This window comes from Heliangelus exortis, chromosome Z, assembly GCF_036169615.1.
Source record: "Heliangelus exortis chromosome Z, bHelExo1.hap1, whole genome shotgun sequence".
In the NCBI taxonomy this organism is placed as follows: Eukaryota; Metazoa; Chordata; class Aves; order Apodiformes; family Trochilidae; genus Heliangelus; species Heliangelus exortis.
This window is the reverse complement of record NC_092454.1, coordinates 2,346,392-2,367,859: the sequence shown is the minus strand read 5'-3', so window position 1 is coordinate 2,367,859 and position 21,468 is coordinate 2,346,392. Positions and strand designations below refer to the sequence as shown.

The 21,468-nt window shown below is 43.0% G+C and overlaps 1 protein-coding gene across 3 annotated transcripts in view; it reads right to left on the bottom strand.

Moving 5' to 3' along the window:
- The window catches only part of DYM (dymeclin), a 164,898-nt gene that overhangs the window by 90,509 nt on the left and 52,921 nt on the right, over positions 1-21,468 (bottom strand). For all 3 annotated transcript variants that reach the window (XM_071731262.1, XM_071731264.1, XM_071731263.1), the window contains exons 9-11: positions 15,625-15,807; positions 12,884-13,062; positions 8,437-8,562 (exon numbers count right to left, since the gene is read on the bottom strand). In XM_071731262.1, the coding sequence (XP_071587363.1) occupies positions 8,437-8,562; positions 12,884-13,062; positions 15,625-15,807 (488 nt within the window). The remainder of the gene's footprint in view (positions 1-8,436; positions 8,563-12,883; positions 13,063-15,624; positions 15,808-21,468) is intronic.

Below are 21,468 nucleotides of genomic sequence, written 5' to 3'. Positions count from 1 at the left end.
TGTTTTGTCTTTCTCCTTGTAGATTAAATTAGATTTTTTCCTCCTTCCCAAGTTTTTTTACCTGTTTCTGCAACTGGGGAATGCAGATGTCCCTTTTCTTGTCTGGATTTTCTCCTCCTGTGTGGGGAACTGACCCTGAACCCCGCCTGTGCCTGAGGGGAGGCGGCAGTGAAATGCCCGGGAAAAAGGGAGGGTTGGGGAGAGGTATCTGTTCACATTTTCTCTTTCTCCTTTGTAGATTAAATCAGATTTTTTTCTCCTTCCCAATTTTTTTTTTTTTTTGCCTGTTACTGTAACAGGAGAATGCCAACCTCCTGTCCTTGTCTGGATTCAGGAGAATTTGGGTGCATTTTCTCCACCCGTGTGGGAAATTGACCCCCAACCCCTTGCCCGTGCCCTGAGGGGAGACGGCAGCCAAGTGCCTAGGAAAAAGGCAGGAGGCGGGAGGTACCTGTCAATGTTTTGTCTTTCTCCTTATAGAATAAATTATTTTTTTTTCTCCTTCCCAAGTTTTTTACCTGTTACTGGATTTGGGGAATACCAACTCCCCAGTCCTTGTCTGGATTCAGAAGCCTTTGGGTGATTTTTTCCTCCGGTGTGAGGAACTTACCCTGAACCCATACCCTGTGCCCTGAGGGGAGGCGGCAGCGAAATGCCCAGGAAAAAGGCAGGGGGGGAGGTATCTGTCCATGTTTTGTCTTTCTCCTTGTAGATTAAATTAGATTTTTTCCTCCTTCCCAAGTTTTTTTACCTGTTTCTGCAACTGGGGAATGCAGATGTCCCTTTTCTTGTCTGGATTTTCTCCTCCTGTGTGGGGAACTGACCCTGAACCCCGCCTGTGCCTGAGGGGAGGCGGCAGTGAAATGCCCGGGAAAAAGGGAGGGTTGGGGAGAGGTATCTGTTCACATTTTCTCTTTCTCCTTTGTAGATTAAATCAGATTTTTTTCTCCTTCCCAATTTTTTTTTTTTTTTGCCTGTTACTGTAACAGGGGAGTGCCAACCTCCCTGTCCTTGTCTGGATTCAGGAGAATTTGGGTGGATTTTCTCCACCCGTGTGGGGAGCTGACCCCGAGCCCCCTGCCTGTCCCCTGTGCCCTGAGGAGAGGCGGCAGCGAAATGCCCGGGAAGAAGGGATGGGGGGAGGTATCTGTCCATGTTTTGTCTTTCTCCTTATAGATTAAATTATATTTTTTCTCCTTCACAAGTTTTTTTTTGCCTTTTACTGTAAGAGGGGAATGCAGATACCCCTGTCCTTGTCTGGATTCAGGAGCCTTTGGGTGATTTTCTCCTCCCTGCCCAGCAGCTCAAGGGGAGGTGACCGTCCTGCTTCACTCTGTACTGGTGAGGCCCCATCTTGAGCACTGTGTGTCACAGCACAAAAAGGACATGGAGCTACCAGAGAGTGTTCAGAGGAGGGCTGGGAGGTTGGTGAAGGGTTCAGAGGGAAAACTGGATGAGAAGGCACTTGGTCTGCTCAGCCTGGAGGAGACAGAGGGGAGACCTCCTGGCAGCACTGCTTCCTCACCAGGGAAGGAGGAGGAGCAGGTGCTGAGCTCTCCTGTTTGCTGACCAAGGATAGGACCTGAGGGAATGGTTGGAAGATGTCCTGGGGAAGTGTAGGTTAGATTTCAGGAAAAGGTTTTGCAGCCAGAGGGTGGCTGAGCAGTGGAACAAACTCCCCAGGGAACCTAGCTGCCTGAGTTCAGGAAGTGTTTGGATGATGCTCTCAGGCACATACTGAGAACAGGATGGTCCTGGGATGGTCCTGGGGGTGCCCAGCACAGGGACAGGTCTTGGACTTGATGACCCTGATGGGTTCCTTCCAACTCAGCAGATTCCATGATTCTGTGACATTGTTTTTTAATTTCCCATATTTATCCATTTAAAGCCACTACTATCTGTGATACCCCTCCTTGATCATCTAATCCCTTCATATATATATTTGTAAGCTGGATCAAACCCTTTATTGTCATTTTGGGTCATTATGCAGCAAAACCTTGCTTTCTTTTTACTTTTAAATTTTGCAGGTGGCAAATCCAAGGCTTTCCAAAGCACTTCTCCCCAGTGACTAGCAATAGGAGGACAAGAGGGTTCAAGTTGTACCAGAAGAGGTTCAGAGGGGACTTTTAAGAAAAATTTCTTCACTACAAGAGTGGTGAAGCATCAGAAAAGTTGCCCAGGGAGATGGTGGAGTCCCTGTCCTCGAGGGTACTCAAAAAACAGGTAGATGTGGTGCTTCCAGAGATAACTTAGAGGTTAAGGTGGTGTAAGATTCATGGCTGGACTTGATCTTGAAAGCCCTTTCCAACCATGATTCTAAATGCAGCAGCTATAGTCAAAGAATGACCTGCCATGAATATCCTGATGGCTCAATCTACAGAGGTTGAAATTGTACTGAATCACCACCAAAAATTGCTACAGACTCACAATCTACAGCTACATCTATCAACAAGTAACAAAAACACAGCTGAAGCTTAACCTACTGCACTTAACAATCCTTACTAATGCCTTACTCTTCATTTATTTTTTGTTCTGATGTAATCAAGGCTCAGGACTGCCAGCAGATGTCATTTAAGAGGGATTTTCCCTATATTAAACCTTCTTCTCTCTCAAGCAGCTGCATTTACGATCCATGTCTTTACTAAGGGACTGACTCAGTACATCAAAGTACCCAACCTGACACTGATAACCAGTTTCTGCATTAAAAAAGTAGATCAAACCAAGCACTGATGCCAGTGAATGCAGTTGGCTTTTCTTACCCATTTAGGCTTTGAAAATCATGAATTCAAATGTCTCCTCAACAAGAGACACATTAAAATATCATTACAAACTAGATATTCTAAAATGCTAAAAAAAATAAAAAGGAGATACCACCACTGAAGATATTTGGTAAGCTCAGGAAATTCATCTTAGTAGGGAAGCTGATTCAGCTTGAGACAGGGAACTCACATCTGTACCATACATGAAGAGACAAAATAAGGTGTTCAGCTCATTAAAGTAAAATATAAATATAAATCATAATGTACAGACAGGAAAACCATTGTTTAACAGCAGTGCACACCTGGCTCAGGTGACAAACACCAAGTGTGACCATTTCTGGTTAACACCTTCTCCTAAAAGGACAGAAAATCAGAACAAGGAGAAGAAACTTGAGGTGTATTTAAGGAAAGGGTGGTCAAGGCTGAGGAACAAAGAGGAAACATGAAATCACAACCAGAAATGTTTCCAGATATAGAAGGGGCTGTGAGTGGATGTGGAAACAGGTATAATTTCTGGTTATAACAAGTCACTAATACTATTTTAAGAGAAAGTGATGATGGTATAAAATGCAAGCAAAGTCACCCAAGGAGTTTCAGTAAACAAGGACAACTGGTCAGGATGGACAATTTAGATGACTGACAAGAACAGCCTGAAAGACAAAGTAAGATCTACAGAACAAGCAACTGGAAAGTTAAAAAGCTGTTAGTTGTGTAACTCATGGGATTACACACAGGAACCTCACTGCAAGAAGATCCTCAGCTCCAGGAGAACTTGAGCATCCTAAGCAGAAACCCACGATCAGACACAGCAAGTTACTGGGTTCCTTCACAAAATGCTAAAATAAGAGCACACAGTTGCTTTGCTTACCATGAACTCCTTGTGATTTCTTAAAACACAGACTATTTATCACCACGTGAATGTATCTATTTTCAAGAGAAGATTTTATCTAAATGAACCTCTTTGACAACAAAAACCATCTCAAGCTGATGGTTTCACTTGAACCTTCCAGAAGAAAAATATACTGTGATTTGAAGAACCCTGTATGATCCTTAAGCTTGCATTCTGCAATACATAAATAAAACAGGGCTAAAGCTGTGGTTGTACATTTCAAGTCCTGTCTTCTGAAAACGTAACACCTTTTAAAAACTGAAAGGGGAAGTATAAACCACTCTTTGTTTTGATGTGACAGACAACAAAAATCCACAACAGGAGATAATGTCTAGTGAGAGGTGTCCCAGGCCATGGCAGGAGGGTTGGATCTAAATACCTTTAAGGTCCCTTCCAACCCAGTCTATGATTCTCTGTATTTCCAAATGCTTATTAAAAAAGAAGGGATTTTACTCAATTTCTCTAAACTGATACCCAAAGGTTGGGTTTTTCCCCTCTCTGAGTTACAATTACACTTACTCTGACAAAAGATCAACTTACTGATTAAATCTCTAGTAAAATCTTTCCTTAGTCTCCACAACTTTCTCACCCACCCATGGTTCCCTGCACTACACCCTTCCAGTTTTCCTTCCCTGTAGCTCATTCCCAGACCCAGTTTCTTCTCAGATCTTTCTCTTCCCAGATTCCACTTCCCTCACCCATTCCAGTCTCTCATCAAGAAGTCTGACTTCACCTCCTCCCAGATTTTCTCACTCTTCTCCCCCTTCTTTGCTCAGCAAACCCAAATCTTCCCTTTTCCATGTGTAATTTCTTCCTCTCCCATGCTCCTCATGGAACCAACTAAAGCCTCTTTCCAATTTCTCCTAATCCTTGTCACACCAGGCTCCTGGCTCCTGGACACTTCCTTAGGAACATGGCTTAGTGGTGGATGTTGGGATAAGGACTGGGAGCCCCTGGAAGAGGTGGGAGATGCCCCATCCCTGGAACCATTCCAGCAACCTCATCCAGTTGGAGATGGCTCTGCTCACTGGAGAAGGCTTGGACTGGATGACCTCAAAAGGTCCCTTTTCCCACCCAAACCATTCTGATTTTATGATTTTGTGACTTGGCAGTGTTGGTTTTATGGTTGGACTTGGGGATTTTTCAAACCAGAAGCATCACTGGGAGCACAATCCCCCAGGAGCAGGAAGCAGCACTTCCCAGAGCTCCAGCTTGTCCCTACAGACCTGAGCTGACATCTGCCTCCTGGGCAGGGACAATCTGAACAGCCCAGCAGCAAAAATGAGAATATTCCATCACTGCAGACATGAGGCTACCTCCAGCTATGTAGCTATGGGAACAGGCTGCTCCCTTTCTCCTAGAAATGTCTAATTTGGGCAAATTTAGTCAGATTATCAGCAGCAGAGCCCCAGCACAAAGACCCCTTTCCAATTTCCAGGTTCCTAATGCAAAACATGAAGTTACCTGAGCTTGCTGAAGGACACCTTGACAGCTGTAACCATGGGCAAGACATCCTCACACCCTAATCTCACTCCATTTCAATTTCTCATTGAAACTTTAAATCCATCAGCCTTGGAAAATGGCATTTTCTGTGACAACTGTGCCTTGGAATATTCCGCTACTATTAAAAAAAAAAAAAAGCTCAAAATTCAGTCTACAAGTTACACATCAGTCCCTGCCACCTCTCCTGTCCTCTCCCCCATCCTGACTAAAGCCCCCTGGAGGGGGAAGGTAGTGAAATGCTTATTTAACCATCAACAGCAGCAACCACCACCATCCCTCACCTAGACTGGGGGTTCAGAGGAAACATTAAAACATTTTAAATTTCAAAATCACCACCCTGAACCCAGTGCCACAATCTGGACCATCTGGTTAATAGATAAAATTTAAAAAGGGGAAAAAAAAAAGAACACCAAAAAGCTCAGACTTGCACTGTAAGAATAATTTTTAAAAACAAATAAAAATTAAAATCTTTTGATTAATTACTCTTTTTAACACCAGGCTCCTGGACTCTCAGGGTGTAAAAATTGCAGATGCAAAGAAGAGGAACTCTGTTCTATTTATAATGCCCACTGAGCTTCTCAGTCTCAGTTTCCTATAACTTTGTGGGATATTTCTTAACACAATAAAAGTAAACATAGTTAAACTGTGATTTACCATCTATTTACTACAGTAGCACTACAGGTAACAGCTACATAAAGTACTACCTGATGTTATTTTCACATCCCATGTCATTTCATTTATAGCTTCATAAACTAGAGAAGAAAAAAAATCACAACTACTTGTCCCCTTTAGGGAATTCTCAGATTTATTTTGTTGTTATTACTATTATTAGTGGAAAAAAATTGAGCTCTATGTGCATCCAGGGACCTCACTGCATTAAAGCCACTTGCAGGAACAAGACCTATGGGGTTTTGATCACATTTTCCAGGCAGCTAAGACCACATTCATTTTAAACAAACAAACAAAAAAAAAAATGTTTCAGCAGTCAAAAAGTTTCTGTGGTTTCCTGAGCTCTTTACCAGCCGGTGTAATCACCAGATTTATAAAACTCTGCTTACTAAAATTAAGTTGAGAAATCAATAAATAAACATGGGTTAAATCCCACAAAGAAAAAATAGCCCAGAAATGGACTGTACAGTCATGATTCTTATAAGAACAGTACACATGTTACACAGGGGCAGAGAGAAAAACAGGTTGACTTAAAATATAGAAAATCCTTTTTCTCTTCATCCTTCAGCCAAGTGATGGGAAAAAAAAAAATAAATAAAAACCTGCTGTAATTGCTAGCATTTGATAAATGTTTGCAGCAAATAATAATGTCATTCCAGTTGTGGGACTGGCACTAGATGCAAGATATTTCCATAAAATGTGTACAATTTTCTGACTCTATTCATTTTGCTGCCCTCTAACACCCTTTCAGCCTTTAGGAGATGTGGACTTAAAACTTAAGTGAGCCTGAACCTTGTTTCTTACTTTGTGCTGCTGGTTTTGAGTAGAAACTTGGTCACCCATACCTAGAAACACCCATTCAAATGATTTGAGAGTATTTCAGAGGGGAAATGATTTATCAGTGTGATTTCAAATTCTTTTGCCACAAAGTGGGACACTAAGCACACTTATTCAATAATTTTTATTCCCCCACTGGATCTGTAGGAACCCACCACCTGTATTTCCATTCCTCAACAGCTCACAAGACAAAAGTCAGTGCTCCCATTTGTAACCCCCTCCTAAACCTCAGGAAGAGCAGAAATATGTGGATCAAGGAGATCATTTTTATATCTGACAAATAAAACAGGCTGTGGGGTTTCTACAGATGAGGAATCCTTTCCATAAGGAATTTTTAAGAACTGGTATCACAGTCATCAACCCTCTTGCCTGTATCAGAGTTTATTTTGGTGAGTTTTGGAGAGCACAGCTGAAGGTTTCAACAAGGGGCAACCTCTTTTCTCCCCACAGGACACCTGGCAGTGGCAAAACACAAGCACTGAGTAAAAGAAAGAAGAAGTTAATGTAAAACCTGAATGAAAAGGAAAAAAATCAATCGAGAAGAAGATGGAAGAAGCAAAGGAAGAACTGAAAAAAAACAGTAAAGGGTAAAAGGAACAAGGTGGGAGATGGTGAAGCCTTGAAAATGAATGAGAAATGATGGGAGAAGAGACTGGGGCAGGAGTGAAACCTTGGCTGCTCTACTCTGATCCTCAGCAAACTCAATTTATGAGAGCAGATACAGAACCCAAAAGTCCCCATCACACGTGAGCTCCTCCTCCACATGTGCAGGTTCAAGGCAGATGAAGCTGAGGCAGAAGAAAGCTCCAGAAAAATATTTCAGTTAACTGCAGGGTTACTATAGGTGCTCCTCCTAAAAGCTGCTTCCTAGAAATTACAGGGAACTGCAGATAAACATCATCTCCTCCTGCTTTCTACAGACACAGATCTAAGAAATAATCAGGACTTCCAGAGAGTAAACATTCAAGTCTTTGGCACCAAACAAAAAATACCAGTTTTGTCCAAAACAGGCTGGAAATTCACCTGGGAGAAGAGTTCTATTTAGGGACATTGAAAATTGCTTCCAGCTTTCTCTGTTTCATTAATTTATTTAAAAAAAAGAGTTTCCATGTTCCAGTCAAAAAATGAAATAAAACCAGTGCAGGTATATTTTGCATCAGAGTAGTTTTTGAAGCTAGGACACTAAAACATCATTATCCCAGGTATTCTCCAGCACAGATGGTCAAGGCCCAGCAAAGGTAGTAAAAATTTGGATCATATTATATGGAGAACATAAAATAGATATTAAACTAGCAGAAAGACAGAAAAAGAAATGCCAAGTAAGGAAGTAACATTCAGCCTGGAAAATAAAACTCCCATTAAAAGCTGCTCTCAGCTGCATGAAACTGCTTGAGCAAAGTTTTTCAAGAGAAACAAAAAAGGTTTTCTCTATTTTTTTTCAATCCTCATCACTTCCAGGGCAGACACTCTGCATCTCTGAGGCAGCCAACCTGACTACAACTACTTTAATTTGCAACAGGCAACATCAAAAAAAAAAAAAAAAAACAAAACAGGGAATAAAAAGCTCCTCTGCAGTATCTCCTCTAAGAGAGGAGAATTTTGTGTTGGTCCTTAAAAAAAAGGGATATGCCATCAACTTTGGATGACCACAGCCACTGCTGAGGAAACATCTACAGAAAGAAATATTCAAAAGAAATATCTCTACTCAAAATATCTCTATTCCAAATTAGGATTGGAACACCTGAGAGCTGCAGGATTATTTACAAAAGAAGAACTCACCACTTCATGGATGGACCTGTTGAAGCCATCATCCTCTGTCAGGATCAGCAGGATGATAAGAGCCATGTAAACATGGTGGGAATTCCTTTCTTCCACGTGATACAGGATTTCAAGAATTGGCAGAACCTTGCAGGAAGGAAAAAGAAAAAACAACTTTTTGTTATTTAAGTCTTCCAAACACCTCAGACAAAGAGAGGAGACTCCAAACCTCCTGTCTGTCACCCTGCCCTTGGGAATATCACACCAAGTTCTCCCTCTTGAAATAACCACCCCTAAAGAGTGACGTGGGTTATTCCAGCACCTTCCATCTGTTTCATGCTGCCTCCACCAGAGTCTAAAGAAATTCTTTCTTGTGGTCAGACATGGAATTTCAATTCCCAATAAATGACATTACCAGCCATACCAGTTACCAAAGGCTCTGAAAAGCTTTATTTCCATTCTAGACTATGGGAAAAGAAAATCGTTCGTGGAGATCTTCACACATCTGTGCCAGCAGAAGCCTGATCTGAAAGGACTTTCCTCATCAAAAATTGGAGCTGAGGTGCACAAAGATCTGAAACTCAAACCCCCTTTTGGTGCATGGAGAGAATCCCAGCAAAGAACCAGTTTGGGGCAGGTTAAGACTGGAAAAGGCCTGGTTTTCCAATTCTGGATGACAGGCAGCCAAAGAGAACTGCCACTGGGATGAGAGTTCAGCCCGAGGTCTTGCAACATTTCCACCAGGCTGAAGAGCAAAAGCCAAAGTCTTGCAATAATCATGGAAATGAGATTTCACTGCAATAGCAAGCATACCTGAATGCTAGGCTAAAGTTAATCCAGATGCAAACGTTGTCTCTCTACCAACTGAAAATTAGCTTTCCACTGCCTCAGTACAACGTGGCTTCCCCCAAGCTGCAGAAACAGGCCTCAATCACAAAATACCCTGGATAAAAAGGGAACTGGAGAAAAAAAAAATAAAAAAATAAAAAAAACACAGTTCCAAGATAGTGGTGGAGATGAAGAACATGTTCCAGGAAGCTTCTAGACACCTAAAGATTTGCTGTTTTTCCAAACAGGCTGAGAGCAGCAGGATGAATCATGTGAAACCTACTCTGGTGAGCAGGCAGGACACCAAGTGCTTCACAAGGCTCTGAAGTTACCAGAATGTTCTCTTACCATCAAGCAGTCCCCAAACACTTGGAACAGATTAAACCACACACCAGTTTCTATTAAAACCAAAGAGATTGATGTAAATGCTGCAGGCCACAAAACTTCTTTTGAGAGATGCTTCAGGCAGGGTCAAGACAACGCAAGAAAAGCAGAGGGCAGAAAATATTTATTTGTTGCAAACCCCGTTCACAGAATGGTTTGGGTTGGAGGGGACCTGAAAGATCATCTCATTCCAACTTTTATCCATGGGCAGGGACACCTCCCACCAGCCCAGGTTGCTCCAAGCCCCATCCAACCTGACCTGAGACACTGCCAGGGATGGGGCAGCCACAGCTTCTCTGGGAAACCTGGCACAGGGGCTCAGCACCCTCAAATTCAGCAATTTCTTCCCAATATCTCATCTAAATCTTCCCTCTTTTTTACCATTTCAAAGTATCCTTCACAAGCACCTCTCGTCAGTTAGAACTCAAGCTGATGGAATTGTGTTTTGAGAAGATAGATCTTGAGATCAAAGACCAAGTTGTCCTAGAATATCTACTCAGAATGTAGCAACAGACCCTGGAACCATTCCAGCTCAGGTTGGACAGGGCTCTGAGCAACATGATGGAGTCAAAGATGTCCCTGGCTTTAAAGCTCCCTTACCTGATGGAGTCAAAGATGTTCCTGGCTTTAAAGGTCCCTTCCAACCCAAAGCATTGTTTGATCCTATATATCAGGTAGCAACATAAAACTACCAAAGAATTTCATTTACCACTTGACTTTGCAAGGAGAACACAAAAAGACTTCCTCAACCACTGGGACCACTTCTGAGTTTGGAAGATGTCTCCCAAATACCTGTGTAGTCCTTCAGAATGACCCAACACAACTCCCCTGTTAACTTGTGGGCCAAAAAATTAGGTCTCATGAATATTAAGCCAAACTGCCACTGACAAAAAAAGTCTTCATGCTTCTGGAGTGCTCCAAGTCCTAAGTGTTTCTCCAAACTACTTTAAAAAAGGGCACCATGATCCTGATACTGACACATTCCCATTGGGAACTACTTTTACCAAGATTTCTGAGTAGCTACTCAATCCCTCTCACTTTGAGAAGTGATTTGTCCCCCCAGATCACTGCATCCAGTCTTCCTGCCCTAAAAACATCTCAAAAGTTCTTGAAAGGCCTTTCCTTTTCCACTCCCCTCACTACATTTTCCTTTCCAGGCTCTTTTCTCCCCCTCCCCATCCCTGAGCAACCTCCAGGCCACAAGCAGCAACTCTCTTTGCCATTTCCACCTGGAAACAGAACCAGGTCACACAGTTTCTGTCACACAGTTTCTGTAACCCTTACTCCCCTGAACACTTCTTCCTTTGCATCCAGATGGCTGAGGCACACACAGCTTTAGGATGAGTATTTCACTTCTCAGAACGAAAACTATTTGAAGAGTCCCCACTGAAATAAAAAAGAGCTAGAAGATGAAATGAAAAAATTGACTACTACTAAAATTCAACCTCAAATAGTAACCAAACTGCATTTTTACACCTGCAGGTCATTCCCACACATTAAAACTTATCCATAATGTTAGACACCAGGACTGAGAAAATAACCACTTCAAATCCCAGAATCATTTTGGTTGGAAAGGACCCTGAAGATGATCAGATCCAACCCTTAACCCAGCACTGCCAAGGCCACCCCTGCCCCATGGCCCTCAGCACCACATCTCCAGGGCTTGGAAATCCCTCCAGGAATGATGGGGACTCCAGCCCTGCCCTGGGCAGCCTGGGCCAGGCCCTGACAACCCTTGCCAGGGAGAAATTCTTCCCAAGCTCCAGTCTAAACCTCCAGCTCAATTCCTCTTCTCCCATCCCTTCTTCCTTGGGAGCAAAGACTCAACACCCCATTTCTTTTCTGCTAACACTCCTCCATCAGGAGCAGCTTTTAACTGGTTAGACACAAATATCATTAAAAAGTTACTGCTAAAGCCCCAAAACAAGGGGCAGGTAATAACAGACACCGAAAATTGCAGGTGCTATATTCAGTCCAAAGTCAGCAATAGTTTCCCCAGCAGAGTTTTAAATAGTTTGTCTGTAGTATTCACCAAAATCCAAACCTTCAGAGCCACACGAGTAACCTGCTTAAGCTAAATTTATACCACAGGAAAAAATATTGCTTTCCCATCAGTTAATATAAATACATCCTCACATACATTATTCCAGTCCAGATTCATTGAGCAGCAAGAAAATGCAGAGCACACAGCATTGCAGCCCAGCTCAGCAGCCAAAGCAAACATTTTTAGTGAAAGAGCTTGTTTTTCACAAGCAGGTATCTCACTGCCATTTTTCTCTGCAATCTGGGGGATAATTGCTCTTAAAACAGCAAGTGGGTCAGTAACCTCCCATCCCCAGACATTGAGGGAGCTGGGATTGTTCAGCCTGGAGAAGAGAAGACTCCATGGGGACCTCAGAGCTGCCTTCCCATTCCTGAAGGGAACCTCCAGGAAGGCTGCAGAGGGACTTTTCCCAAGAGTGCCCAGCAAGAGGAGAAGGGGAAATGGTTTGAAAGTGCAGGAGAAGAGGTTGAGGCTGGATGTGAGGAAGAAGTTCTTCAGCAGGAGGGTGCTGAGACTCTGGAACAGATTGCCCAGAGAAGCTGTGGCTGCCCCCTCCCTGGAGGTGTTCAAGGCCAGGTTGGATGAGGCTTGGAGCATCCTTGTCTGGATGAGAGGTGTCCCTGGGCATGGCAGGGAGCTTGGAGGAGATGAGCTCTGAGCTCCCTCCCAACCTCAGCCATTCTGTGATTTTCATCAATTGCAGAATTTCAAGCACACAGACCATGCTCTGGGGATGAGAGGTGCAGACAGCATTGACTTTGAAAGGACTTAGGACAAGAGATAAGAGAAAGAAGAGTTTTAAACTTAAAGAGGAGAGATTTAGATGAGATATTGAGAGGAAATTCTTCACTGTGAGGTGGTGAGACACTGGTCCTGTGGCTGCCCCTCCCTGGAGGTGTTCAAGGCCAGGTTGGATGAGGCTTGGAGCATCCTTGTCTGGATGAGAGGTGTCCCTGGGCATGGCAGGGAGCTTGGAGGAGATGAGCTCTGAGCTCCCTTCCCACCTCAGCCATCCTGTGTTCTCTCTCACCTTTCCTGCAGTGTCCTGTTTTGCATCATACTCCTGAGACGACGCAATAAAAATGAGAAAGTGAGGTTGAACCAGCCAATAAATGAGCCAGAAGCTACCACCCCAACACAGAGCAGGGGTCAGAGGTGACATCCAAGCTCCCAAGCCCCTGTGAGGAGAGCAGCAAGCAGAGCAATACTTACAAGACTTTCTATGTCTGTCCGTGCCAACACGTAGGTCCGGACGTTGGTGTTCTGATGCAGAAGCATGTAGAGAAGGAGAGTGGCTTGATCAGATTTCTGCTGCTCACACAGAGCTGTGTACAAACTGTTAAAATTAATCTGGAAAGCATGAGGGGTTGATGCTGAAAAAGCTGTGCTATCTGAAAGAAAGAAAAAGAACAACCTTTAAGAAATGCGCTGACCCCATTGGTAACAAATTCCAAGGGGGGGGGAATATTTTATACAGACACCACAGTAAGGTGAAAATCAAAATCATCATTAAAAAAAATAAATAGAATCTTAAGTTTTATGGGCACCAAGGTCCAACAGGGTCTCATGAAGCTTCAGTTGTGCCAAGAAACTGAGGTTGTCCTCCCTCTGAGCTCCACAAGCACACAGGGCAACATTGTCAGATCATTTCCAGTGCAATTTAAGTGTGTCAGGGCTTTAAAAGTTGCATCTTTGGGAGAGCCTGGGGGGTAAAGTGATTTCTAACACCACATCATGTAGCCTGACAAGGCCCAAAGTTACAGCAGTGTGCTCACATTCACACTACCATCTGTGCCCAAGCTGGAAGTGAGAATAAAGCAGATTTCTGAATCAATCACAGAGTTATTATGGTTGGGAAAGACCTCTCAGATCACTGTGTCCACCCCTCAACACACCTCCCCCTAATAAAACAAAGGGATCTGTATCACCATGCCCACTATAAATAAATCCCAAATGAAATCCATATATCAATATCTGTGTCACCCACTGGAGCATGTCCTGCAGTGCCTCACCCACATGGCTTTTCAATCCCTCAGGGCTGGGGACTCCACCACCTCCCTGGGCAGCCCATTCCTACACCTGACTGCTCTCTCAGGCAGGAAATTCATCCTCAGAGCTGGGCTAAACCTCCCCTGGTGCAGCTTCAGCCCATTGCCTCTGCTCCTGGCACTGTGCACTTGAGAGCAGAGCCCAGCACCCACCTCCCTGCAACCTCCTTGGAGGGAGTTGTAGAGACAACCAAGAAATGTTGTAGAGAGGAACCAAACTTCACTTCTGTTGATGTCTTAATCGTGTCACTTAAATGCAGAGCATTTTGTTATCTGTTAATTAAAGGTTATTAAAAAAATAAACTGTAAAATCCCCCCCAATACACTCAGCAGTATTAAAAAATCATCTCAGCCACTGCAGAATATTCTCTATGATTCTGCAGAACATTAAATTGACCAACAGAAAAATTAAGCTTTCTAGACCATGTAAAGAAAACTGCCTTGAATTTGATGGGTTCTGTGCTAACTGAATTAAATAAATTATTTTAACAGAAGTAAGAAAGAAACTGTCTACAATGAGGGTAGGGAGACCCTGGCCCAGGTTTCCCAGAGAGGTGGGAGATGCCCCATCCCTGGGACCATTCCAGGTCAGCTTGGATGGGGCTCTGAGCAACCTGACCCAGTTGGCCCTTTAAAGGTGCTTCTACCCCAAACCATTCTATGATTTTAGGACAAAAAAAAAAAAGTTTTCATATTACAGTCACTCATTAGAGATCATTACGACCATAACCAACCTTCCATTTCCATTTGCTTTTTACCAGCCCATCAGAATGTTGGTATGAATCAAATTTCATCTCAGTCTACTGAATATCATCAGTAGAAACAACAGGAAACAACAAATCATTATATAAATGTACACATCTAGAAAATAATATGGCTTTTGGCCATAGAACAGGTTCTTTAAAAATTTTTGTAAGGATCTAACAGTGTTGGAGCAGTGCTGCATCCCATACAGGACCACCAGGAGACACTGAGTCAGCAGAGCACTGCATGTGCTGATACACAGCCTGGAACCTTCTCAAAACCCAGGAAAGCACTGAAACAGCTCCAACTTTTTGTATATATGGCAATGTTTATATTGAGCCACTTCTCCTCACAACTGCAACGCAAGAATTGAGTCAGCAAACCAGACCAGTTAGCAGTTCAAATGCTTCTCTTAGCTCTAAGGAATGTGACTCCAGCTCAACAGAATTTCTCCAAGTATTTTGAAGTTTTAGGTGGACTCCAGCAGACTTCTGGGGTAACCAAATTACTTCCTGGTCAGTTCTATTTATATTTTATGAAATTATGAGAGCTTTCTAAAGATTTGAAGGACTTCCCCTTCCACTAAATTCCAGCAGCTGAGCAATTCCATCTCAAAATTCTCAGAAAAAAATTCACAGAATGGATTGGGTTGGAAAGAACCTTAAAACTCATCCAGTGTCAACCCCCAGAATGAGCAGGGACACCTCCCACCAGCCCAGGTTGCTCCAAGCCCCATCCAACCTGACCTGAGACACTTCCAGGGCTGGGGCAGCCACAACCTTCCTGGACAACCTGTTCCAATGTCCAGTAATATATAATTCCTGCTCCAGTAAAATCCTAAGAGTGGTGAAGCATTGGAAGAGTTTGCCCAGGGAGGTGGTGGAGTCCCCATCCCTGAAGGTATCCAAAAAATGGGTAGGTATGGTGCTTCAGGAGATGGTTTAGTGGTTGAGGTGGTGTTGAAGACTGATGATTGGACTTGATGATCCTGAAAATCCTTTCCAACCATGATGACTCTGTGATTCCATGATTTTATTACTGCTCTCCCACGGGCTGACCCGAGGGAAAACAAATTTCGGAAGGAGAACCTCGGAAGTACCTGCAACAACTCAACACTTCATTTATAGCAGTTCAGGCTTTGAAATCAAACCAGCTACAAACCTTGTGTGTTCTTGAAGGACATAATAGCTTGTCTGTAGGGATTGGGTGTATCTGGAGCATCAGTCAGATTGGCCAAGACCAGAAGGAGAAGCAGACTCTGGTTAGCAAGAGGAGAGCACTGCTCCAGCTGTGCTGTGGCTTTGCTCCCTGCCCCGCCGAGAGTGAAGACTGTCCAGAGGCCAGCTGGAGAAAAAAGGCAAAGAAAACCATCACCTGAGCTGATATTTTCATGAAGGAAACTCCTTTAGAGGAAAAAAATCTGGGAGAGGGGAAAAAAAGATTCAGCTTCGTGCAACGAAACAAGAGGTTTGGCTACTTGGTTGCTCAAAATGAAACTTTCAGGAGTCGCGCGGCAGCGGGGATGGAGAGGGAAGGAAGGATTAGTGGGAATTCCAGAAAATGAAGGCAAAGGAATTGCTGCAATGGAAATTAGGAGGGGTGAAATAAAAGCCTATGTTAGGATCACACAACCCTTTAAGACCACCAAGTTCAACAATTTGAAGGGGAGAAGGTTGAAGTCAGAGCAGATGCCAAGTGAAGGATTCACGGAGCAATCCTCACAGCAGCCTCTGATGGGAGGGAAAGGAGCTTCCCTGTTGCCTTTGTCAGAGACTCATGGAATGGTTTGGGTTGGAAAAGACCTTAAAGATGATCCAATTCCAACCCCTTTCCATGGGCAGGGACACCTCCCACAGCCCAGGTTGCTCCAAGCCCCATCCAACCTGACCTGAGACACTGCCAGGGATGGGGCAGCCACAGCTTCTCTGGGAAACCTGGCACAGGGGCTCAGCACCCTCAAATTCAACAATTTCTCCCCCATCTCCAACCTCAATCTCCCCTTTCTCTCCAAGTTTTAACCCATTTCCCTTCTCCTCTCCCTACCCCCCCGTGTCCAAAGCCCTCCCTCAGCTTTCTTGTAGCCCCTTCAGAGGCTGGAAAATAATAATTTTTAATACAACCAACTTGGTCCATTATGGAGCATTTTTCTTCTGTATTTTTAATCCACTCACTGTTTTAGGCAAAACACAGAAACTAACACTGCTCAAACCAGAACCTCCAGATTGAGAGTCCTGTCAAGCTCCTCAGCACTGCTCATTATTGTGGGTAGACAACATAATAGTGAAGAATAAATTTCTTAAGAAAATAAATAAATAAAAAGAAAACCTCCAGGATCAAGAGCGATTTAAAATTAATGTTACAGCGTTATTAAATTCAGTCTCATAATTTTGCATTCCTACAGAAGATGAAAGGGCTTTGGAAAAGGACTGCAGTTGGGAGTACCTCTCTGAAATCCCTTTTGAGGAGATGATGTATAGGATGCAAGGGTATGGAGGTTAACAATGATTCACAGTGATTTGAAGGTAAAAATCTAGTTAAAAAGAAATAAAAGTTTCAAGGGACAAATCTGTTTCCCTAGTCGTACAGCTAAGCAAGCAGATTTTGGTTAAAAGCATGGGTTGTGGGTTTTTTTTTTCCATTAGATAATGTGAGATCTTCTGTAAAATGGTTAGGAACCCTGCTCAGAGCCATGAAAACAACCCCCAGATTTTAATCTGGTCTGGCAGCCTGTGCAGCAACACTTTGTGGCAAAATAAAAGCTCTGACAGGTTGATCAAAAAAAAAAGAACTTTCTCCCAGCAGTGTTATTTAATGCTAAACACAGCTCTGCAGAAATCTCTGAACCCTCTTACAAAACAACAGCTAAGAAGGGTTCATGTTTGTACCTACTTGGAGACCACTTCAAATGCACTTCTTCAGAGGTTCACCTGACAAAAAGACAAAAAATGTGAAGAGCTTCCACTTCAAGGCATTTTTAAAAGAAAAAACCAAGCAGAACTGCTTTAAAAAAGCACTGGAATGTACAGACAACTGACCTAGCACTGACTACCATTATTTCAAGTTAGCCTATCAACAAATTCTGATCTACTGTAGATTTGTGAGGGGTTTTTTTGGAATTTATTGAAGTAATTGTAATTCTTCCACAAAATCCATCTTATTTTCTGACCCTGAATGTAAAGGTTTGCCAGCTGAAGCCTCTCATCCCCTGGCCAAAGCACTAAATTAACACAGAAGGAACTGGTGTGACTTATTTCAAAGGATCTTTTTGGGAAAAAGAGATTTTTTTTCTATTTTTAATTTCTTTAAAACAGTTGCAAAATTATTATATTCATAATAGAACCTCATCAAGCTTTTATTTTGGGCAGCCCATCCTTTCTGAAGTTTAAACATAGCATTAAAATTCCACTTAACACAGGTGCAGCCTTTTGAAATGTGCCCATTTCTGTCTTATTAATATATGTTAAGATGTTAAGATCTCTTCCACACAAGTTCTCTCATTGTTAGCATCCTGCCAAGGAGTTTTGTTGCATTTGAAACTATTTTGCAAAGTTCACATGATGCTTGTGAGACTGAAAAGGAAGAATTAAAGAGTTTTGGCAGACATGATCTTCAGAAGATCTCAATATCTTCTGATTATTTTAATATTTCCAAAATAAGAATCCTGCTCTCTTGTTGCAAAAATGGAAGGAACACCAACTACAGGAGGCTAAAGAAGTCAGTGAAGCAAAGCCCCAAATACAAGATAGAAAAGAAAACCAAGTGCAAAAAGGTCACCAACCAGAAGAGATCTACCCTATGTTCCAGCAAACTGATGAAATCAACTCCTAATTATCCACCCTGCTCCCTTATTCATCAAACTTTCAGCATCCAGAAGACTGTTCAATGTTGCAGCAACATCTGCAAAGCAAAAAGTGAATTAAAGAAAAAAAGGATTTTCTTTGCACATAATTGCTACCACCATGTAATTCCTCCACCAAACCCAGTGAGTACTTTATTATTCAGAAGCACAATTCCTTGTTTCCTTCTTACAACATCCAAGCAGGAGCTTTGGGAACTTGAGGGCTTTCTGTTTCCTTATTTAATGCTTATTCTGTGTGTGTCACATTCAAGTCAATCCAAGGGTTCTGACACTGTGGTCTGATGAAGACTTTTCTGGTGGCCCATGGAGAGCTGGCACCTCCCATACTGTTGGCTCCTGTCCTTGTTTCCAGCTGCTGAGTTGTGTTAGAAGAAAGCTAAAAATAGAGAAATACTTTCCTACCATCACTTTTCCATGGGAGCAATTTCCCAGTGTGCCAGGGGGATGTTAGGGGATCATAAAGGACAACCCTGGCCTGGGATGGATCAAGAGGGGCATGGCCAGGAGGTCAGGAGAGGGGATTCTCCCCCTAAATTCTGCTCTTGTGAGACCCCAGCTGGAATATTGGCTCCAGGTCTGGTGTCCCCAGGAGGAGAAGGACATGGATCTGTTGGAATGAGTCCAGAGGAGGCCCCAAAGATGCTCCAGGGGCTGGAGCAGCTCTGCTGGGAGGAGAGGCTGAGGGAGCTGGGATTGTTCAGCCTGGAGAAGAGAAGACTCCATGGGGACCTCAGAGCTGCCTTCCCATTCCTGAAGGGAACCTCCAGGAAGGCTGCAGAGGGACTTTTCCCAAGAGTGCCCAGCAAGAGGAGAAGGGGAAATGGTTTGAAAGTGCAGGAGAAGAGGTTGAGGCTGGATGTGAGGAAGAAGTTCTTCAGCAGGAGGGTGCTGAGACTCTGGAACAGATTGCCCAGAGAAGCTGTGGCTGCCCCCTCCCTGGAGGTGTTCAAGGCCAGGTTGGATGAGGCTTGGAGCATCCTTGTCTGGATGAGAGGTGTCCCTGGGCATGGCAGGGAGATGATTTCTGAGCTCCCTGCCAACCTCAGCCATCCCATGATTCTAATTTTAAGGGACTGGAGCTGAACCACATCCTTTAGGAAGCACATTCCATAATCCACTAGACCTCATTGTTCAGATTATTTGCTTTCCCCCCCCCCATATTCAGCCTAAACACTGCTTGGTCCAATTCCTTATTCCTGTCAGTAGTTCCATACAAAACCCTGAAAGATTTTCTTCCCCAGGTTCAGAGTCCAGAAATCCCAGCCCCCCCTCCCACCTCTCCTCTCTCTTTGCCAAAATGCATCCACGGATTTGGCTTTCCTGCCTTTCAAAGTCTTTTCCACTTTGCTTCCTGAGCCTGATCCCACCTCCAACACCTGCCATGACCTTTCAAATGTCACCACACTGACAGAGATTATAAATACCAAACTGCATGGATTTGATGGAATAAAAAAAGCAAAGTCATCCATTCACTGCAAAAACAATGTTTCATTTTTAGCTATTTATCCCCTTTTACCACCAGACCTCAGAAGTTCTCTTGCTGTGATATTTAGAATAATATTGGCTTTTTCTAGAGCAGGAGTCCCAACTATGCTTTTTTTTTTTTTTTTTTTTTTTGGAGGGGTCATGAACTTCAAAATAAAAAGATCATCTTCTCCCAAGAGTGTGAAAATCAGAGACCTGCATTCCCATCCAAGTTTTTCTCACCCCAAGTGCATCAGGAATGGAGAAAGCCACCAAAAAACCCCCTCTCATTTCATCAGAAAAACTACAGAAGGATTTAGAAACAAAGTCAACACCTTTAAGCTTCCTCAATGAACTTAGAGGGGATGGAACTGGATGAGCTTTAAAGTTTTTCCCAGTCCCAGGTTGGGATTCTATCCTGGAAGAAGCTCTCAGTCCTCAGATCTGCATCCCAAACCTCAGTGCCATGATGCTACATGGAACACACTTCATGAAAATTCCATGTTCCAAGCATTTTGCTGCTCAATGTATGCAAAGGGTGAGCTGCAGGACCTTGTAGCTTGGCCAGGTTTAGTAAAAAAAGAGGGACTGCAAATGGCACAGCTTTGTCTATGGTTTCACTCCCCCCTTTCCCAAATCTCCAAAGCCTGTTCCAAGGCATGAAGGCTCTAAAAATCCTCAGTAAAACAGATGTAAGAATTCACCACTGGTTAAGTAACATTTTTCCCTAACCTCATTCTCAGAAACAGAAGGGCTGTTGTCAATTAAAGCAGTGCCCAAACAACAACAAAAATATTTAAAAAATTAAAATTTAAAAAAAAAAAAAAAATCACCCTAAGGAAGATACTCAGCATGAAAAGTTTTATCACAAACAACTGAAGCTGAGTAGAAATTGAGCAACTGAAAAGTGGATTTCACTAGAGAAAGTGCTTTATAAGCTTATCTACAGGAATCTACAGCTCCAGCCATGTGAACCTTATTAAAATCCTACTTTTGAATATAAAAGTCCTGAAAAAAGAATGAAGTGCAAGCCCTAGGACTATCCCAGGCAAAGCAGGGCAACATTTTTCCCTACCTTCTACTTGCAGAAAATGCCACCTCAGCTGAGAGAAGCCAGGACAGAAATTCCTGCCAAGGCTGAGGAGCTGGTTTATGTTCACACCTGCCCTTTGGCTTCAGGGCTTGAGCTGAAATCAAGTCCAGAGGCATCAAACAAGTCCTTGTCACCAGACACCAAGGTTGGATTCCAACCAACACACAGTATTTGAAGTCCTCTTCTGCATCTCTTACCTATGAAGCTGCTTGTCTGTAGACAGCCAGCCTGGAGAGAATGGTGCTGGGAAAGGTTTTGGTGCCTCAAATTTGCTAAAAAAAAATAAATCCAATGCTATGAGGGGAGAAAAAGGCTGACTGAATATTGCTGACACACTTTTTAATAGAGAGGTATTTTGTTCCCTAACAAAAAGTGATAGTTACCACTGAAATTATATAGAAACATGTGCTAACACTCATCAACTTTACTCCTAAAAACTGAAATTACACAGAATGTATTAGGAAAGTTTTAGTTCCAAATAATTATTTGCCATTTGTTATTAAGCTACCTTATGGCCTGAATTAAATAAAAATCTGTACTGACCCCAACATAAGTTACATTTTGAGGCACTTGCTTCTGTCTCCAGCAT